This window comes from Geotrypetes seraphini, chromosome 7 (genome assembly GCF_902459505.1).
Source record: "Geotrypetes seraphini chromosome 7, aGeoSer1.1, whole genome shotgun sequence".
NCBI lineage: Eukaryota > Metazoa > Chordata > Amphibia > Gymnophiona > Dermophiidae > Geotrypetes > Geotrypetes seraphini.
In genome coordinates, this window is record NC_047090.1 from 20,039,203 (window position 1) to 20,061,160 (window position 21,958).

The 21,958-nt window shown below is 39.9% G+C and overlaps 1 protein-coding gene across 4 annotated transcripts in view; it reads right to left on the reverse strand.

Moving 5' to 3' along the window:
• BORCS5 (BLOC-1 related complex subunit 5) overlaps positions 1 to 21,958 on the reverse strand; it is a 224,355-nt gene that overhangs the window by 72,690 nt on the left and 129,707 nt on the right. For 2 of the 4 annotated variants that reach the window (XM_033952212.1, XM_033952210.1), the window contains exon 4: positions 4,189 to 4,272. In XM_033952212.1, coding sequence (XP_033808103.1) covers positions 4,189 to 4,272 — 84 coding nt within the window. Of the gene's footprint in view, positions 1 to 2,071; positions 3,760 to 3,831; positions 4,273 to 21,958 lie in introns of those variants that run through there. The other 2 variants (XM_033952211.1, XM_033952209.1) reach the window with 2 other exon arrangements.

Genomic DNA, 21,958 nt, shown 5'->3' on the forward strand with positions numbered 1-21,958 from the left:
AGATTTTAGGTTGCAAAGGGGGGGTTAGACAATGTTGTCCCTTAGCTCCTCTGCTTTTTGATATTGTATTGGAACCCTTGTTATTAGCTATTCAGCAAGCGAAGGAGATACAGGGTATTCCACGTAAAGATCGGGAATATAAGGTCTCTGCTTATGCGGATGACATATTGCTCTATTTGAGAAATCCTGAGACAACCATTCCTTGTTTACTTGAATTGATTGAGAAATTTGGAAAATTTTCCAGATACAAGATAAACTGGAGTAAATCAGAAATTCTTCCACTTAATGTTCACTGTACAAAAGGTTTGTTTGATTCATTTCCCTTTTTCTGGAAAGAGGATGGATTAAAGTATTTAGGCATTTGGATTAAAAATACGCTGGAAGAAACAATGAAAATAAATGAAAAATCTTTATTACAGAAGGTAACAGAAATGTGTGAGCAATGGAATCCTTTACATCTTTCGTGGTGGAGGAGAGTACAAACTATCAAGATGATGATTTTGCCTGTGGTTTGTTATCAGATGGGTATGTTGCCGGTTTATTTTCAAGGGTCCTTTTATAAAAAGTTAAATAGCAATCTTATAAAATTTATTTGGCTGGGTAAAACTCCAAGAGTGGCTTTGGTATCTTTACAAAGGCCAATTTCAGAGGGAGGGGTAAATTTTCCCAATTTTTATAGGTACCATCAAGCTTATATTTTGCACCAGGGTATGTATTGGGTCCTCCCAGAGCTCATGGAAAAACTCCAGATTGGTTGTGGTTAGAATGGCAACTCATGTCTCCGTTACGCTTTTGCACAGAAACAAAGTGGAATTGTCCCAATCAGAATGGTGTGCACCATTCTGATTGGGACAATTCCACTTTGTTTCTGTGCTTTTGAGTTTGTGGTTTTGTTTCCCCTGTTTTATTTTGTCCATTACGCCTTTGCCATGTGCTCAGTATCAAATTGCCTAGTTACAGTAAAGATAATAGAATATTAGCTGATACATGGAAAACATTACATTATGTAAGTAATTTAACAACTAATCCAATTCACAAATCTACAAATCAATCTATATGACTGAACTCCAAGATTCAAATTGGCGGAGAAAGGCTTGCCTGGAAGCATTGAATGATAGTAGGAATACGTTTATTAGAAGATGTTATCTCTAATGGTAAAATGCTTAAATTTTCACAGTTGCAACATAAATATGGCCTTAATAAATCAGAAAGTTTTAGATGGTTGCAACTGAAGCATGCCTTTCAGGCGGAGTTCCCTGACTGGAAAAACCTTAATAATCAATATAGTATGGAGTTTTTATCCTTTCAGGTGGACTTCTTGGGTCACCAGGCTGCCCAGTGGTATAAATTACTGACTGGATTTTTTAAAAAGAAACCAAACACTGGTCTGAGAGACATTTGGAGCATTGAGATTAAGTATCAAATTACTGTGTCTCAATGGCCACAAATTTGGACTTGGAGGATGAGATGTACAGTGTCGGCTTCTATGAGACAAACTTGGAGCATTATGGACCCCTGTTCGGTTACAAAAATTGGATAGCTCTAAGTCTAATAGATGTTGGCACTATCATCTCAAAGCAGGGACTTTAGATCATTTATTATTCTACTGTCCATTTATTATGAATTTTTGGAAATCAATTTGGGACCAAATTAATTGTTTATTAGACAACCCAGTGGCATTATCATATGATACTGTGGTATGGCAATGAGAGCAAAAAGTCAGATTGCTACAAATAATAACAAATTATTACTTATAATGACTGGGGTTGCCATTCAACAAATTACGTATAATTGGAAAAATTGGAGTAGATTAAATTATAATTTTTGGTGGAGTTCCTTATGTCATATTTATAAAATGGAGAGATTTATTGCAATACAGCAAGGATGTTTCAGGAAATTTCAAGATGTGTGGGAGCCATTAACAAAGTATTATACTGATTAGAGGACAATTTTTCCCTTAAATTTACATGTTCAATTGTGAGGGGGGTTAATTTTATTGTTACTTATTGTTTAAGGTATTGATTATATGATAGGGAAGGGTGGGAGAAAAGAGCATATCATTTGTACCATTGATGATTATTAAGTGATATATTTATTGTTAATTTGTTTGGATATATTGTCACACTTATTGTAAGTTTGAAAATGAATAAAGAATTAAAAAAAAAAAGAATTGTGAGCTGCTTTAGCTAAACGCGGAATGCAAATGTTTTAAATACATAAATAAAAATAAGCTGATTCATACAAAAAAAAAGATACTCAATATATGCAAGTAGTTAGGTTTCACCAGCATTTGACAAAGCTAATTTGCATATTTTGCCAGGTGGCCACATCCACTTCATCATGTGGCTATGCATCAGCCAATCAGACTTCAGGATCCACTCATGCTCCAGCGTTCCCACTTCTGGTTTTCACTACTTGCCACCATCTTGGATCAACAACACCAAAGTTGTAAGGAACTGTGGAGGAGCATCCACAGTTGGGGAGTTCCTTTTATTTTTCCCAGCCCTGAAATGGTTTTTCTTTACAATCTGTAGCATTGAACAAATATTTGCAAATATGTTTTTAGCCTGGCTTTTATTTAAGCCCTCTTCCCCAGTCTACCTGGGCACTCTGAGCCCAAAAAAAAAAAAAAAAACCTCATATAATCAATTTTCTCTCTCTTTACATAAACACCATGCTGTTTAAAATAGCACAGAATGTACAGGTGGTGTGTTGTGGGGAAGAGGGCTTAAACAAAAGCCTGGCTAAATACACATTTTTGCAAGAATCTGCCTGATGCCACAAATTGTAAAAAGGAAATAATGCATTTTAAGAGAAGTGTCTTCATTTATCCAAGATGGCAGCATGTAGTAAAAACTGGAAGTGATATCATAGGTAACACTATCATGGAAAAGGGGCGTGGCCATGACCACTTCCTGTGACATTACCAAAAGTAGTAAGGTTTAGAGAGAAGCTAAGACCTGGCAATGGCACAGGGGAAAGGCAGGAGGGCTTAGATGGATCCTCAATTCTGACTGGCTGACACATGGGTCATGTGACCTTAAGGCCACCTATCAAAAAATGCAAATTAGGCTCACCAGCATTTGACAAAGCTTATATTCACTGGTTTCATGGGCATTTGTTACAGTTATCCTCTGAACCAATCCAGACAGTTTCTCAGAATAGGATTAAAAACTATTGGCTTAGGGAGTTCACCATTCCCATATTTATTTGCTCACTCAAAGCTCCTGCCATAAGTGGTGCATCGCTATCCTTCTCCCAGGTCCTTTGGCTCCATAAATGAAGAGGAGAAAAAAATGCTGGGAGGCTGAAGGTGTTAACAAATGATTTGTAATCTCCGAGTTCCTTGTATTGAGACCTTCCTCTCTTCACTCCAACCCTGACCATCCTCTACCTTTCTGATATGTACCTGACTCGCTGTCACCTTGCATATCACACTAGGATCAATCCAGTGAGATACAATTGGCCCCATCTCTACCAGTCTTTGAAACTCAGCTAAAAGCTGTTTTCACCTTCATCATATTCACGTGCATTCTTGTTTGAATATTTAGTTATTTTCCTCTTTTGTTTGACTGCAAAACATTAACCATTTTGTACAGTAGGTCAAGTTTTCTTTTTGTGTTCACATCACACTTTGGCATGGGGGGGAGATTTTAAAAGACAACAACCACTTGTGAAAATACAACTGAGCTGTAACCACATCTCAATGTGACCTTTTCACTGAGCTGAGAGGTTTCTTGGCGGTTCGGTTTGGCATACCTGAGAAAAAAAAATCGCTGTATATGAGCCATTGCAATAATATTATCCCAATCTGTTAATGTGCCACCTCAGTGCATGAAATAACATTACTTTATTTTATTAATTAAAGACAGACAAGGAGAACATTTTCCCTCACAATTCAGTCTAGTAGTGCAGCTCAACATCCTATATTTGGTACCGAAGCCCTTGATGGGATGTCTAACAGAGCTGCCCATCTCATTAAAAGCTCAGCTCTCCCCCAGCATCTCCACCTGGTGAAGACAGTGCAGACCCCTGGAGGGATTAAGTACTGGGCTCTCGTTCAGGAGTCATACAGAAGGGCTCCAGCTTCTCATTCTCGGGCAGCATGGCATTCAGCTTTTCCATTAGTGGCACAGTCTGGTCGATACCCATCTGGATGCGGCGTAGGATGACAGACATTTCATTTACCTTTTGTATGTGTTCAGCATATTTGGCATAGCGTTTCTGGCGCTCCTGCATGAAGCCGTAGAGCATTTCCACAGAGAGATCCATCTATTGAGAGACCAAAAGACACGCAGATAAATACAAAATAATCCAAACCCACCCCTAGTGTGTCATATTAATAATCTCCTACAGAAGACCTACACTAGCCAGTTCCCAAGTCAGGTATCACCTAATGTAAGCATGACACAAGAGCAACAAAATGGAGGAACTCACTGGGTAGAGATAACAGTACTACATAGCTATAGTATCAAAATTGGGAACAATATCAGCAAAAAGATTAAGGGACCAGTGTCAGGTGGCAATTAAACAAGCAACTCTTATATAGTATGATGCTTTGATATGCCACCCCTCCCCCCTTTAATAAATCTAAGCAAACGGGGGTGCTGGTTGCTATCTATCAGGTAGCACATTGATATGTGGATTTAAAAGAAAATAGTTTTGTATTACCATACAAAAACATCAAAATGAATAAAACAAATACAAGTTTACAATGAGATGGTTACAAGTTAGACCACAAAATATGAAACTATTGAGAACCATTTGCACAATATCAAAAATGGACATTACTTCTATATTCCAACTTTTAATTAAATACACTTCTTAAATAATTGAATTTAGTAATTTAACTGTTGACTTTTAATCTACGCATGCTCAAGGCCTTCTAATTCTCCCTCTCGCCAAGATTCTCGGCAAGAGGGAGAATTAGAAGGCCTTGAGCATGCGTAGATGCATGCTCAAGGCCCGGTAGAGGCTGGAAGATCTTCAAGCGGCACCGGCACGTCATGTGGGCTGCGTGCCGGTGTCAGATGCGGGATGAGGGGTAAGTTCAAGTTGTTCGGGCGGGAGGTGCTGGTTCGCACGGGGGGGAAGGGGGGAGCAGCGCCGCTGGCCTCGGGGGGTGGGGTGGGAATGTATCAAAGCGAGTTTCCATTATTTCCTATGGGGAAACTCGCTTTGATATATGAGTATTTTGGTTTACGAGCATGCTTCTGGAACGAATTATGCTCGTAAACCAAGGTTCCACTGTATTTTCATCAATTCATATATCGTACATATTTCTCTAACCCCTAAAGTGCTCAGTGAAAGTGCTTCAGTGTTATAAATACAGTATTATAAATACAATAAATACACTAAAAATATCAAACTTATACTGATCCCTTTTTTTCTCTTAAAGGACCATATGTTTTGAGACAATCTTGAATTCACTAAATCAATGGCTTTCTTATCAATGTTTCAAACGTTTCTTCAATCGTTCATTTGAAAAAAGTTCAAGCAAAAAAAGTGAGTTCATTTAAAATTAGTTCATATGGAAAGAAAGAAATTCATTTGCAAAAATAAAGTTCTTTTAAAAATAGTTCATATGAAGAGAAAGAAATTAATTATAATGCATTCTTTTACAATTATAATGCATCCTTAGCTCGAGTAGCCCACTATCAAATCCACGTCGTTGCTTCTAACTATCATCTGACCAGACCTTAGTTTCGCGGGATAGACTCAACACCCCGCTGCTTCAGGGAAATGGCGAAGAAGATAGAATAAGCGTTGCTCAGCCATTTCCCTCTTGGGGTCTGGGGTGGAGATTGAGTGGAGATGGGCACAACTTAGCCCAGTATTCTTCAACTTCTGGACTGCGGACCGGTGCTGGTCCACAAAATAATTATTTTATTTCTGTCGGTCCATAGGTGTCAAAAAGTGGTACATTATATAAATACTAAAAAAATAAAAAATGGAATATACATGTCCAAAGTTGCTCTTTACATGTACACTCATCAGCATTGCTCTTGCTGTTTATTACGTATTAGATATGTATTTTCAGATTCTCAAGTGACACACAGCCTTAAAAAACAAAAAACCAACCCTCAAAATGCCAAAAAATGCCTGTATTTTCTAACTGGGCCTATTCTCCCTTGAAAAGAGGAGTCTGAGAGGGAACATGATCGAAACATTCAAGATACTGAAGGGAATAAACTTAGTAGAGAAAGAGAAATTGTTCATCCTCTCCAATGTTAAGAGAACAAGAGGGGACTCGCTAAAGTTAAAACGTAAGGAAGTTCTTCTTCACCCAGAGAATGGTAGATATTTGGAACGCTCTTCCAGAGGCTGTTATAGGGGAAAGCACCCTTCAGGGATTCAAGAAAAGGTGCACCGCTGAGCCAGTTGGAAGGCTCAGCGGGATCTCCCCAACAGTTTAAAAGTTTGCTTTTGCCGGTTTCAGTTTCTTTTACCTCTCGACGGACCTCAACACCTGCCTCCACGGACCGGGAGCACTCGGGGCAGAGCGGGAGCAGAGTAAGGCACACTCTGGGCGTGGGAGCGAACTCCGCCCCCTCCCCTCCCGACGGTGCACCGCTGAGCCAGTTGGAAGGCTCAGCAGGATCTCCCCAATAGTTTAAGTTATATTTTGCCGGTTTTAGTTTCTTTTACCTTCTCGCCGGTCCTCAACACCTCCCTCCACAACCCACTCTCCTACCCAGACACTAAACACAGCCAACAACCTAACCACTGGAAACTACACTGCCTCTACCAGCAGCCCCACCTCCATAATGAAGCTAATTCCACAAACAAACACCCAGATTATCCTATTAATAATACTTCTCATATCCAGCTGTAAGGTAGAAGCAAACAACCTACCCAACATTCCCACTAGCTCAATTGCAATCAAAACCCTTCACCCTAACAGGAGAGTTCCAATAGACAGAAACTCCAACCACCAAACAAGCGTTCAACACCCCATAACACCAGCATGGGGAAGAAGAGCAACACAATCCAAGACCAAACCGCACCATAACCCAAATTCACTCATCTACCCTAAAACGATTCACAACCACCAAACAGAAACCACCACCCTTAACTGTGCCTACTTAAACGTCAGAGCCCTAGGTCCAAAAACAGAACTTATAAAAACCTGGATAAAAAACGAAAACCTAGACTGCCTCTTCCTCACAGAAACCTGGCTAACATCGGACACAGACCCAAGAATTACAGAAGTCTGCCCTCAAGGATACAAAATTACAGTGACCTGCAGAGAGAAAAAAAGAGGAGGTGGATTAGTGATCTTACTCAAAGACTCCCTAACCTTAAACATATTGAAAAAAACTTCCACCCCTTACATGGACCTTTTAGCATGTCAAATCTCTTCCATCGCACTGAAAAACTCACTAAACTGCATGCTCTGTTATATAACACCGGGAAACTGGGCCATGGTTAGATCCGAATTTGAAAACTTCATATACCAAAACTCACTTACAGCAGCACACAATCTTATCCTAGGAGACCTAAACCTTCATCTTGAAGACCATTCATCCAAGCCAGTAGACAATCTACTTTCTTTCCTCAATGCCCTATCCTTCCAAATTTTAAACCCACAAACTACTCTTGAGAAAGGACACCAACTGGACATTGCAGCCTTCATGACCCATCAAACATCTACTTCAGAAATTCAAACGTCTAATGGAACCTGGTCCCCATCCCTCTGGTCAGACCACTACACTTACACCTTCAACATCATCTGGACCAAAAACAAATCCAAACCAATATCCAAAATAGTAACCTACACATCACGCAAACGCATCGAGCCATTTTCTGGTCAAAAGTAGATGAAACAATCCAAGAAGATAACCCCAAAGACTTCATTTCACACTGGGGCTATTTGAGCAACAACATCCTTGATGAACAAGCCCCACTTCGAACCAAAACCAGAACATGCAGACGATCAGACCAATGGTTCGACGAAGAATTACTCCTACTCAAGAGACAATGTAGACGTCTGGAAAGAAAATGGAGAAAAACCAACCAAGATCACACGAAAACCGCCTGGAAAAAATTAACAAACAATACAAACTTCTATTAAAAGAAAAGAGAAAAAAAACATTACACCAACCTAATAGACACGGAAACCCAAGACACCAAAAAACTATTCCAAATATTAAAAGATCTAACTAACACCATACCCTATTTGACCACTAACAATAACTCCTCCCCTTCAGCCTCCCTCCTAGCTGAACACTTCAAGAATAAAATTACAAACACCAGAGCTACTCTCATTAGTAACCCAACCCACCTACTCGAAGTCACAATACTCCCCACAGAAAATGAATCTTGTGCTGCAGACAGATCTTGGTCCCAATTCCCTAAGATACATTGGACCGAATTCAACAAACTCTACAATAAGTACAGCCACGCATCATGTGAACTCAACCACTGCCCGCCATATCTCCTGTCATCAGCGAGCACTAAGTTCCGTACCTTACTCCTACACTGGATACAAACCATGCTCACAGATGGCATTTTCCCGAATGACCTCAGCGAAATCATCATCACCCCAATCTTAAAAGACCCAAAAGGACCAACAGACCTCTCATCCAACTACAAACCAATAGTCTCAATACATCTATATATCAAACTAACAGAAGGATTAGTAGCCAAATTCCTCACCAACTATCTCGAGGACCATAACTTACTCCATCCCACACAATCCGGCTTTAGAACTAACTTCAGCACAGAGATACTACTAGGTTCCCTTATCGACACAGCAAGATAACACCTCAGCATTGGAAAAAAAATGCTGCTCATACAGTTGGACCTGACGGCGGCATTTGACCTGGTAGACCATAACATCCTACTGCAAATCTTGGACTCAATAGGCATCTCAGATAAAGTATACTCATGGTTTGAAGGTTTCTTAAAATCCAGAACATAAAAAGTAAAATCAGACAAAGAAAAATCCAAACCTTGGTCCAACCCCTGCGGTGTTCCACAAGGGTCCCCACTGTCCCCTATTCTCTTCAACCTATATACGGCCTCTCTTGGCGTTTACCTGAACAAACAAGGTTTATCCTCTTATAGCTATGCTGATGACATCACCATCCTCATTCCTTTCGACCAACCAATGCTCTTAATGTCAGATACACTACACAGAACTCTAGCTGCAGTTACGACTTGGATGGAAAACCACAAACTGAAACTCAACCCAGACAAAACTAAATTCATCCTCCTAGAAAATAACAAAATCCCAACCATAACCAACTTAGAAATCAACTCTATCGGGGGGCGCTAGAGGGCGCGATAGGAAATGGCGGCGTAGTCAGTGAGCTCTGACAATCTAAGACAAATATCGAAATAAAATCGAAGATATCCTTGGTGGATTTTTACTTTCTTTATCCCTTCACTTTGCCTTTACTGATGGCTGCATCAAAGGTAGGCAAACGCCACAAACCTGAGCCTACTTCCCCTCAAAAAACAACGGAGGATAAATCTGATCCTGAATCCAACCATGCGCTCCTCACCGAACTACGGGCTATAAAAGAAATAGTCCATGAAACGAAAGAGGACACTACTGAAATAAAACAAGATCTCAACGAGATGAAACAGGACTTATCTCAATTGTCATCCAGACTAGATAATGTTGAAGCCGCACAAACATCATCGCAGGCTGCTATTAAAAGCATGCAAGCTCAAATGAAAAAAGTTCCTCAACTTGAAAAAGATCTCGAGGATCTTCAGCTCCGCTCTCGTAGAAATAATCTACGTGTGCTTGGGATCCCAGAAGGAAAAGAAGGAACGGATATCTTATCATTCATGGAAAAGCTGATACCCGACATTCTAGAGCTGCAATTCACAAGAGAATTTGAACTGGAACGAGCACATAGGGTTCCCTCGTTCCGTCCAGCGAACGCCAGGTACCCAAGAGCCATCATCGTCAAGTTTCTACGCTACACTCAACTCTCGGAAGTTATGCAACGTGCTAAGTTGAAATCGCCGCTTAAACTTGACACCCACACGGTTCTCTTCGTTCCGGATCTCACCAAAAATGCGGCGCAACGGAGAAAGCAGTTACTAGCCTATCGCCCGAGGCTCAGAGATCTCAAGGCTCAATTTGGCTTGCTTTTCCCAGCCACGATGCAGGTCACGATTAATAATCAGACCAAAAACTTTACCGACCCACAGCTGTTATCGGATTTCCTGGAGGAGCTTAATCCAACATCTATTGACAGAGTTTAATCTACTTAAACTTACCGAGTTCGTCGATGGAGTCTTTTGGTCAAAACGAAGGGAGTCTAGCACACCATGGCAGCCATGTTTTCTCAACCACGTGGACGTTGCCTTCTCAATATCAAATTTAACTACGGAAGGTTCCTTAACATTCTACACTTGATATCATCAATCTGACTGTTTCCTTTGTTTTTCACCTTATTTTTCATTATTTTAGTTTAATGCTTACTCTGATGTTATTATCTTTACCCAACGTCTCCCTTACATAATTCGATGCCTCATTAATTATTCATTCTCACAGCGCGAACTATTATGTTGTTGCACATCATTGCATTTATTCTATGATTTATAATTATGCATCCCACATAATGCCCTTTATGCTTTCTCTTTCCTCATTACCTCTCTTTCTTCTTTATTGCCATGAATTAATTTTGCTTGCCACTGTCACTCTTTTTCTTATAATAATCAATTCGTAGCTTACAGGAACTTTATATTACCGTTAATTTACTGCCTTTCATACCGCATGATTATCTACTCTCTGCATCATATGAAATATCAATGAATTTTAGCCTGTCGCATGTTTTTCTTGGGGCTGCTTAAACTTCTTCATGTTTTCTATGTTGTATGTATTACTCTGTATTGCTCTTCACGATTCACTGTGCTCTCCCCTATGAAATATCACCCGTCTCATTTATGCTACTACTATTTACTTTCATTGGTGCTCTAATTTATTATTATTCTCCTTTAACATTGCACTTGCCATCAATTGTCACTAACAATTTAATTGTTGTTTTATCCTATTTTTAATATAATTGACTCTGTCCTTACCATTGATTCACGTTGTTCACCATAGCGAGACTACCTTATCAAGCATTCTATGAATTATTAATGAATTTTATTCTGTCACATGTATTTTCTGGGTCTGCTTACACTACTTTATAGATTTTGTGTCGTATGAATTTTTCTTTATGATTCACTGTGCTCTTCCCTATGAAATTTCACTAGATTCTTTTATTCCGTTATTTCTATTTCTTCTCCCGAAGCTATAACTTATTATTGTTCTCCTTTAACATTGCACTCATCGTCAATTGACTTTAACGTTTCAATTGTTAATTTATTTAATATCTAATATATTTGATCCTGTCCCTACCTTTGACTTATGTGGTTAACCATAGCGAGACTACCTTATCAAGCATGCTATGAATTATAAATGAATATTAATCTGTCACATGAATTTTCTGGGACTGCTTAATCTCCTTTATAGATTTTATGTTGTATGCAGTACTCTCTATGAATTATTGTGCTCTTCCATGAGAAATTTCACCAGATTCTCTTTTGTCACTACTACTTCCCCTCTACGAAGCTCTAAGTTATTATTATCCTCTTTTAACAATGTACTCATCATCAATTGACATTAACAATTAAGTTGTTGCTGTATCTAATCTTTAATATATTAGATCTTGTCCCCACTAATGAATTACTTATTTTACTATAGTCTGATTACAGTATTAAGCATTTTATGAATTATTATGTACTCTAATCTGTCACATGAATTCCCAGGGTTTGCATGATCTTCTCGTTTGGGTAATCTCCTTTTGATATTTAGTACTGTTTATACATGAATTATTTTTTCCTGTATAATTTATGCATTGTTAGTAATTTTCATCATATTTAACATATATTAAGTATGACAGTGATATTAACTTCTGAACCCATCTTTTATATGAATTTTAGAATTGCATTATTAATTCTTGCATTAGATACTTATTTTATCCTTTTCTTAACCTAACCACTTTAAGTCTTTAACGATAACATTACAATTTGTTGGCATTATCCATGTACTGCTTCTCCTTTTCGATTCGCACTAACATTTCACCATGACTTCATGATATACTTTAATAATATCAATTTTTGATTAGTTGTATAATTTATACACTGCTCTATTTGATTTGATTTCATATTGCCCTCATACCCCTAATTATGCTAAGGTAATTATTGTTTTCATTTGATATATTTCTGTTTGGCACGGATGTGCTCCCATGTGTAGAATTTGATGTGACCAATCAGTGTTAAGCTCTCCACAGCATCAGTAGTCTGCATTATTCTTGTTTGATACCTACTCCCTCACATGCTGTGTTATGTCTCCTCGAAAGCATCTTAGTCTTGTTCATCCTTGTAATGTTACATTCTGGGATCTTTTATGACATCACTAATGGTATGGCTCCACCACTTACTGCTCTATTGGATTCTAAAAGTTATGTTAACAATATCTTTCATTGTACTCCTTGTTACAATTGCATGAAAGTTTGTGGTTCTCATTGCATATTACTATGGTTATCTTTCTTATGTTACTCATTTGTATGATTATTTGTATGATTATTTATATAGTCTTCAAAACAGTCATACTCATTTTTCCTTTGATGCTCACCACCTTACCAACACTGGTCTTATCGGTTATGCTCTACGAGGTTATCATAAATACATTGTCAGTGCGCTGATTGCACCTCCCTTATGCTCCCTCTTCCCATAGTGTATAGCTGCCACTTGTCCTTCTCAGGACGTGGCTGCTTTTTTGTATGTCTGTATCTCTCTTCACTGATATTCTGTCATACTTGGTGCAACATACCACACTGCTCTTTTGTTGATATTTTCATTAACAATGTTGAATTTATAATCTATCATCTTTATGTCATAGTATGGTAAAAATATTGTCCTTAAATGTCAAGGGGTTTAACAACCCTATCAAGCGTAAAAAAATTTTAGACTATGTCACTAAAAAATCACCAGATATTGTATGTTTTCAAGAAACTCATTTAACTATGCTAGAATCGGCTAAATTGAAAACCAACTGGTCACTACCCATCATAGCCTCACCTGCCATTCATAAAAAGAATGGAACGGCATTATTGATTAGAAAATGTGACCACATTAAGATATTGTCACACACTACAGATACTGAAGGGCGTTGGATTCTCGTTAAGCTCCTCATTCATCAGAAAGAGATATCCCTGTTAAACATATACGCACCCAATCAAGATTCACCAGAATTTTTTGACAATCTCTTAGCCTCGATCCTTGAAGATAAATCACATCATCTTATATTGACTGGTGACTTTAACCTGATTCTTGACCCGTTAATTGACAGAAAATCTACTGCCTCACATAAGCCCACCAGGTCTTGGCACTGTCTTCATAACCTGATTACACAACTGAAACTGATTGATGTATGGCGGCTCATGAATGGAGAAGATAGACAATATACTTTTTACTCAGCTCTTCACAATTCGTACTCGAGACTGGACTACTTTTTACTCAGTAACAATCTTTTGAATTCGGTCTCACATGCTCATATTCATGAGATTTCAGTCTCTGACCATGCTGCCATTGAACTGACCTTTGATGAAGGCTCCCTTTCCAAAAAAGGGAAGTCTTGGCGGTTTAATAATGCTTTATTAGTGGACGAAGAATTCAAGAAACTTACTAAAACGGCGATTTCTGAATACTTCACATTTAACACGCCTAGTGATGTTAGTTGGCCAACCTTATGGGACGCTTTCAAAGCTACACTCAGAGGCACCATTATATCATATCAGGCTCGTCAATCTAAAATGCTCACCAAGCAACTATTAGATCATGAAAAATCTATTAAGGAACTAGAAAGGAGTCACCAAACCAACCCATCAGACATGAAAACTTTACAGCTGTTACACCATGAGAGGCTAAGCTACAACTTGTTACTCAGCAAAAGGGCAGGCAATGCCTTATTTATGCAAAGGGCGAATTATTATTGTACTTCAAACAAAGCTGGCAGAGCCTTGGCTCAATATTTGAAAATACAGGAAGAACGTTTAACTATATCTGCTATCACTGGAGTTGACGGGTCCATCACTGCAGATCCTCACTTGATCTCACAATCATTCAGTCAATTTTATGAAAAACTATATACTTCAGAAATCTCCAACCCGGACTCTTCAAAGATATTAACAAACGACCCTCATCCTACCCTTACACCTGAGGACAACGTGGTCCTATCTACGAATATAACAGAGTCAGACATTGGATTGGTTTTACATCACATGGCTAAAAGGAAAGCACCTGGCCCCGATGGTTTCACATCAGAATTTTATGAGGCATTTCAGCAGGAACTTGCACCACATCTAGTTCACCTCTTTGATTACTTTATACGTACAGGCGATGTGAGAGGATCATTCACTGAAGCAAGCATAATCGTACTGCCCAAACCAGGCAAGGATCATCTTCATGTGGCAAATTATCGGCCGTTAGCCCTAATTAATGTTGACGCAAAAATCTACGCAAAAATAATGGCAACTCGCATGCAGACCTTTCTTCCTAAATTAATCGGAATTGACCAAAACGGATTTATGTTGAATAGACTCTCCAGTGATAATTCACGAATGTTTACAAATATCATACTTCATGCCAATTTACAAAAAACTCCCTTGCTTGCTTTAGCGTTAGACGCAGAAAAGGCGTTTGATAGAGTGGAATGGGATTACCTTTTCAAGACTCTTAAGTGGTTTGGTTTTGACGAATCCTCCATACAAATGATCAAAGTTCTTTACTCTGCTCCCACAACAAATGTGCGTATTAATGGTTACACATCTCCCCAATTTAAACCTACAAGAGGTACGAGACAAGGGTGCCCCCTTTCACCCCTGCTTTTTAACTTAGCATTGGAGCCTTTCTTACAATCCATCAGGAATAATGATAGTATCCGTGGGGTTTGCTGCGGTGACTCTGAAGTAAAGTTCTCCGCATATGCGGATGATGTTCTCCTGTATCTATCACCTGACTCCATTCCTGCATTGATTTCACTCATTGCTGACTTCTCCTCTATTTCCGGATATAAACTCAATAATAGTAAAACGGAGCTTATGCCCTTAAACTCTCATGTTCATCGACACTTAATCTCTCATAATGGCTTTCGATGGGCCGACTCTACGTTGACTTATTTGGGTATCCCGTTTGGCAATTCACTGGACACCACCATTGAAAACTGTTCGTCTCATCTACTAAACTCTATTAAGTCTCAAATTCTTAAATGGAATCCTCTAAACCTTTCTTGGTGGGGACGCCTAGCGTCGATCAAAATGGTGCTGACTCCTAAAATACTGTATACTCTGACTATGCTTCCTACTCTAATGCCATTGTCAGTTTATAAAAAATTGGAATCGTTATTATCCAAGTACTTGTGGAATAATAACACGCCCAGAATTGCTCTCCACAAACTGAAACAAGGAAGATATAGTGGGGGTGTGAACTTCCCCGACCTTTTGGATTATCACCATGCCTTCTTATCTCGTCAAATTGTTAGATGGTTGCTTCCGGACATCGCTACAACTCCAAACAATCGTTGGCTTGAATTTGAGCGAGCAAGATATTACCCCTACAGCTTGCAACATCTTCCTTTTATGATACCGCCTGCATCTCCTATTGTGCGAGACCACATATTATTATCCATGATTCAAGTTGTTAAAAGGTTAGAATCATCGCTTAATCACAACTAGATAGATACAATTTCTGCTAATATTTGGCGCAACAATTCAATTCGTATTGATAAAAATGTTGTGGATTGGAAGCTGTGGCAGATAGCAGGAATTCACCAAATTTCCCAGTTATGGGATGGTGAAGAGTGGAAATCTTTTGAACAATTACATGCCACTTTTGGTCTATCTAGTGCCCAGTATTATCGCTGGATACAGCTCAAACACGCTATAGCGTCACAGCTTAAACACAAGCCCCTTCTCAATATTACTCCGCCACTGCTTTCGCTCTGTGAGCTATTTCCTATTCACAAAAAAGAAGCTTCAAGATGGTATAAATATGCGAGAACTCAGAAAATCCAACATCCCCTTGAGACGGAACATAAATGGTCATTAGACCTGCAGATGCCATTAGAGGAAAAACATTGGGAATACTTATGGTCTCGTACTCATAACATTTGTAAATCGGCGTCCTTCCTCCAGACTTCTCTATTCCTGACTCACAGGGCTTTTTGGACTCCCAGCCGATTGTCTCGTTTTAAAAAAGAGGAATCAGATAAATGCTGGTCCTGCAACTCGTCCCAGGGCACACTCAAGCATATGCTTTTTGATTGTCCATTGTTACAAAGCTTCTGGGCTAGTGTCGTATCAGACATTAACAACATTCTTCATACGTCCATTCCTCTCTCATATAACTCCATCATACTGGGTAGCGTCAATGCCTCTAGTACTATATGTAAAGATGAGGACTGTCTCATCCACATGCTCCTCCTAATAGCAGTCAAGGTCATTCTATCTAACTGGAAAAACCTGGACCAAGTGAGCTATGACGCCTGGTGGAATACCACATGTTTAACAGTTAAATATGAGAAAATAACAGCGGAAAGATTAGGCTTATTACATAAATTTAAAAGGCACTGGGGTCCTTTATTGCAGTATGCTGAATTGCCCTTCCATAATTCAAACATGCTCTTGTAGTGCTTGATGGTATCTCTTTCAATCTACCCCTTGACATGCTTAGATGTTAGCTATCGCTACTCATAATTCACCTATTCTTCATTTTTTTAATGATTATGGTACATTATTGTGGTATGTGCTCATCTCCTGACTGTATACAGGCATCACAGCACTATATCAATTTTAGATTTTCTGATCTGTTTATTTCTCCCTTTTACTTTTCCCCCTTTCCTGGGTACACTAACCCTGCATACTATTGATCATCTGAAGTATGGCATTGACCCCTGGATTTGTTATGTATTAATCTAAGTATTGTTACAATGCTTTGTTGTTAATCTCATGTATTTTCTTTCTCACTTATGTGTTTGTAAAAGCCTAAATAAAAACTTATTGAACTTAAAAAAAAAAGAAATCAACTCTATCAACTACCCTTTGCAAACCACCCTAAAACTTCTAGGTATGACTATTGACAAAGGCTGCACCATGCAACCACAAATTAACAAAACAATACAGAAATCTTTCGCAGTTATGAGAAACCTTAGACAAGTCCGAAAATTCTTCGAAAAAACACAATTTCAGCTCCTAATACAATCTCTAATCCTAAGTATCCTAGACTATTGCAACATCCTCTACCTCCCCTGCCCCGCAATAATGATTAAACAACTACAGACAATTCAGAATACAGCTCTGAGACTCGTCTATTCATTGAAAAAACATGATCACATTACTGAGGCATTCATCAATTCTCATTGGCTTCCAATCCAGGAAAGAATACAATTTAAATTCTACTGTATACTATTTAAAACTATAAATGGAGACAGCCCAACCTACCTAAACGACCGCCTCATCCAAACCACCTCTACCAGGCATAGAAAAACACACACCCCATTCACTTACCCCCCAATCAAAGAAGTAAAAAGGAAAAAACTATACAACGGACTACTGGCCATTCAGGCAGTGAAGATAGACAACCAAGTCTCCAACCTATTGACAACAACCCCAGACTACAAGATGTTCAGAAAGGAAATAAAAACTATACTCTTCAAGAAATCCCTTAATAAAGCTTAATACCATGATAAAGCTTAACCCCCCTCTTACCATCCCCTCCCTAACCCCAGATCCTACTTTTCCCTCTCTTGGAAACCTTCTCTGATCTAACATTGTAACCCTTCTTCCATAACTCTTTTTGTAATCCGCTTTGAACCGAAAGGTAATGGCAGAATAGAAATCTGTAATGTAATGTAATGTAATGTTAGATAAGTTCTTGCTGAACCAGAACGTACGCAGGTAAGGCTAGACTCAAATAGGGCACGATGGACCACTTGTCTGACCCAGCAGCTGCAATTCTTATGTTCTTATTTGAGTACTTGTTACACCAAAGAGGACTGGACTAACCTGTGTAACACAGTAAAAAGCATAACATATTGAGTGCCAATATTCAGGAAAATGGGTACAAAATCTATTGATCAACAACTGTTTAAATCTGGTTTATTGGATTGTAGGGATAAAAATCATGTCATGGGATATATAGAATTATACAAGTAATAACTGCTATTTTGTTATTAGTACACAAACCAGATGAACAAAGACCTAAAGTTAATAGAGTCATATAATTAATAAGCCATTTGCATACTGTTGGAAATCCCCCTCTAATCCTAATCCTTTTTGGTTTCAAAATACCTAGAACATTTATGTTGACAAAGCTTTCCTTCTTAATAAAGGAGAATTATGCTCATGTTACACTCATTTGGAAACCTTTTATGGACGTGATTCATGCGGACATTCTTTCCTTGGTTAATAATATTATTTATTTATATTTAGCTCATACCTTTTCACCAATAGCTCAAGGCAAATTATATTCAGATACAATAGGTATGTCCTTGTGCCCAGAAGGCTTGCAGTCTAATTACTATTTATCATTTCTATACTGCTGAAAGGTGTACACAGCGCTGTACATTTAACATTCGAAAGATGGTCCCTTCTATGAAGAGCTTACAATCTAATTTGGACAGACAGGACATCTCAGGTTTGGGGTATTTCTAGCAGAGGGAATGATATGGTGGGCAGAGGTAACTGATGGTGAGTGAACTAAGAGTTAAAAGCAGTTTCAAAAAAGTGAGCTTTTAGCTTGGATTTGAATCCAATCTGAAATCTAAGGGGCCCTTTTAGCTTACACTAAAAATTTTACTAACACGAACATAAGAGTTGCCTTACTGGAACAGAATGCAGATCCATCAAGTCCAGTATCCTGTTTCCAATAGTGGCCAACCCAGGTCACAAGTACCTGACAAAATGAGAATAAGATTTAATGCTGCTTATCCTAGGAATAAGTAGTGGATTTTCTCAAGTCCAGCTCAATAATGGCTTTTATTTTAGGAAATTGTCCAAACCTTTTTGAAACCCTGCTAAGCTAACTGCTTTCACCATATTCTCTGGCAACAAAATCCAGAGTTTAACTATACATAGTTAAAATTTTAATATATAATTATATCTATGAGAAACTAATCTACTATAATAAAATGCTAAGCGCGCATGCGCACTTTTACCGCCGTGTTCCCTGATCCTTGATCTGTAGGTCTGTGGCAGGTAAGAGTACGCATGCACGCGTTGTTGTTCTATTCTAACAACTGGCGGCAGGTAACACGCCGCAACTCCCCCCCGGCGCCGACCCTACCCGGCACACCCAAAACCCCCGTTGACCCTCCCAGCTGACCCTCCCACCGCGAGATGAACACAAACCTCCCGGCTCCAGCAGCGTCCAAAGCACAGTAAACACGCTGCTTCGCATCCTTCTACTGGCCTGATTTCATCTGCCGCATCCCTGATGACATCATCAGAGACATGGCAGAGGAAATTAGGGCAGTAGAAGACCACGAAGCAGCGTGTTTACTGTGCCTCGGACGCTGCTGTGGTGAGAGGGTCGGCTGGGAGGGTAAACGGGGGGTTTCGGGTGTGCCGGGTAGGGTCGGCGCCGGGGGTGTGTGTGTGTGTGTGTTTAAATGGAAACATGCTGCTCAGGGGGATTGGAAGGAGGCAGGCAGGCTGGCATCGGGGGGTGGGGGGGTTAAATGGAAACATGCTGCTCAGGGGGATGGGAGGCAGGCAGGCTGGCATCGGGAGGGGGTTTAAATGGAAACATGCTGCTCAGGGGGATGGGAGGCAGGCTGGCATCGGGGGGTGGGGGGGTTAAATGGAAACATGCTGCTCAGGGGGATGGGAGGCAGGCAGGCAGCCTGGCATCGGGGGGTGGGGGTGGGACAAAGTCTGGAAGATAATGATAGGGACATAGGAAGGAGGCACTGGGGGCACTAAGGACATAGAAAGGGGCACTAAGGACATAGGATGCACTGAGGGCACTAAGCAGGACAGAGGCACTGGGGGCACTAAGGTCACAGGAAGGAGGCACTGGGGGCATTAAGGATACAGTACGCTGGCACTGGGGCACTAAGGACACAGTACGCAGGCACTGGGGCACTAAGGACATAGTACGGAGGCACTGGGGGCACTAAGGATATGGGAAGGAGGCACTGGGGGCATTATGGACACAGGAAGGAGGTACTTTGGGCACTAAGGACATAGGAAGGAGGCTCTGAAGGCACTAAGGACATAGGGAGAGACACAGACAGAAAAAAATGACAGACAGACAGGCAGCGTGCAAGGAGAGAGAGACAAAGAAAAAAAACCCCAGACAGACAGACATCTACTCTAGCACCCATTAATGTAACGGGCTTAAACACTAGTACTTTATAAAGCTAAATATATATTTAATAAACTAGTTTATTTGTTAAAAACAATCCCTTACTACAATTTTAAATGGTAATCATGTTTTTCTCTAAACAAATTCAGCATTAACATGCACTAAGTGCGATGTGGCCCATAGATATAACAATAGGACATGTGGCATTTAGTGCATGCTAATATCTATTAGTGTGTGCTAAATTTTAGTAAAAGGGACCCTAAGGCTGTACCAGAGGAATACTGGTCAAGTGACTTTTTCAAAATTACAAGGAGCAGCAGCAGGAATTGAACCTTTGCTTCCCTGCTTCTGGTTGTCAGTCTGATGCTCTAATCACTTCCTCCTCCTCCACTCTTGATTTCTTTTTTTTCTAGTGATTGTCACTTTTCTTTTATAGTGCCATATATCTTGCAGGCCTGGACTTGACTCTTCTCTGAAATTCCTTGCTGGCATGTTCTACGTAGGATAGTCCTTGATTTCAGCTCTCTATTAAAGAATGTAGCAAACCATGGGAACAGGAAAAATTATGCCTGGTTTATCTCAGGAATGGGAGCAAGGCTTTTTACTGCCCTGTGGAAGCAGTAAAAAGCCTTGCTCCTGCGCCTGGGTCAACATCTCTGTGCCTTCTTCCCCAACTCCCCTTTCGCCCTGTGTCTATTTTACCTGAAGGAGCCTCAGCCATGCCACAGAGACGAAGAATCAGAGATCTGCTCCGGGGCCTTCCTTCTGCTAAGTCCCTTTTTGATGTAATGACAGATTAGGTTCTTACCTCAGTAATCTGGGTTCTGTTAGGATACACAGGAGTCCATACTTGAGCTGTTAATTAAAGGATATGTCTTTAAGAACTTGAGAACTCCTCCCTTTCTGCATAGCATCCCCCTCAGTTGGTAACAAAGCAATCGAACTCCACTGAAACATAAGAAAAGAGAAGGAGAGAAACGGGGAACAATGAACGTTTAACAAGCAAACACAGAACAACAAACACTCGCATGAGTAACTGATCCAACCTCCTAAGGGTAACAAGCAGGAGCTATGGGACCTTCCTAGGAGGAGAGAGAAAGGAAAACTCCTGATACTTAAAACACTCCTTTTCTTTATTTTAGGTATAACAGCAGAGGTCACGAGACGACACTGGTAATGTCTGAGTCAGAAATTGGGCAAATTAAAACAAGTCCACACAGGGAGGGTAGTATGGACTCCTGTGTATCTTAACAGAACCCAGATTACCAAAGTAAAAACCTAATTGGTCATTCTGTTGCAGATAAACAGGAATCCATACTTGAGCTGACATACTAAAGCAGTATCATACATCTCAGGACCTGCCTGCAGTATAGAGGACCCAAATGCGGCATCCTCTCGAGCTGCCACATCCACTCTGTAGAACTTTGTAAAAGTGTGACGAGTAAACCAAGTAGCAACTCTGCACATTTCATCAGGCAAAGTGGCTTGAGATTCCGCCATGTCGATACACCTCTAGTGGAATGCACTGCCAGGGAAAGAGGTGGCTATTTCCTGGCGGAAATGTAAGAAGAAGAAATTGCCATAT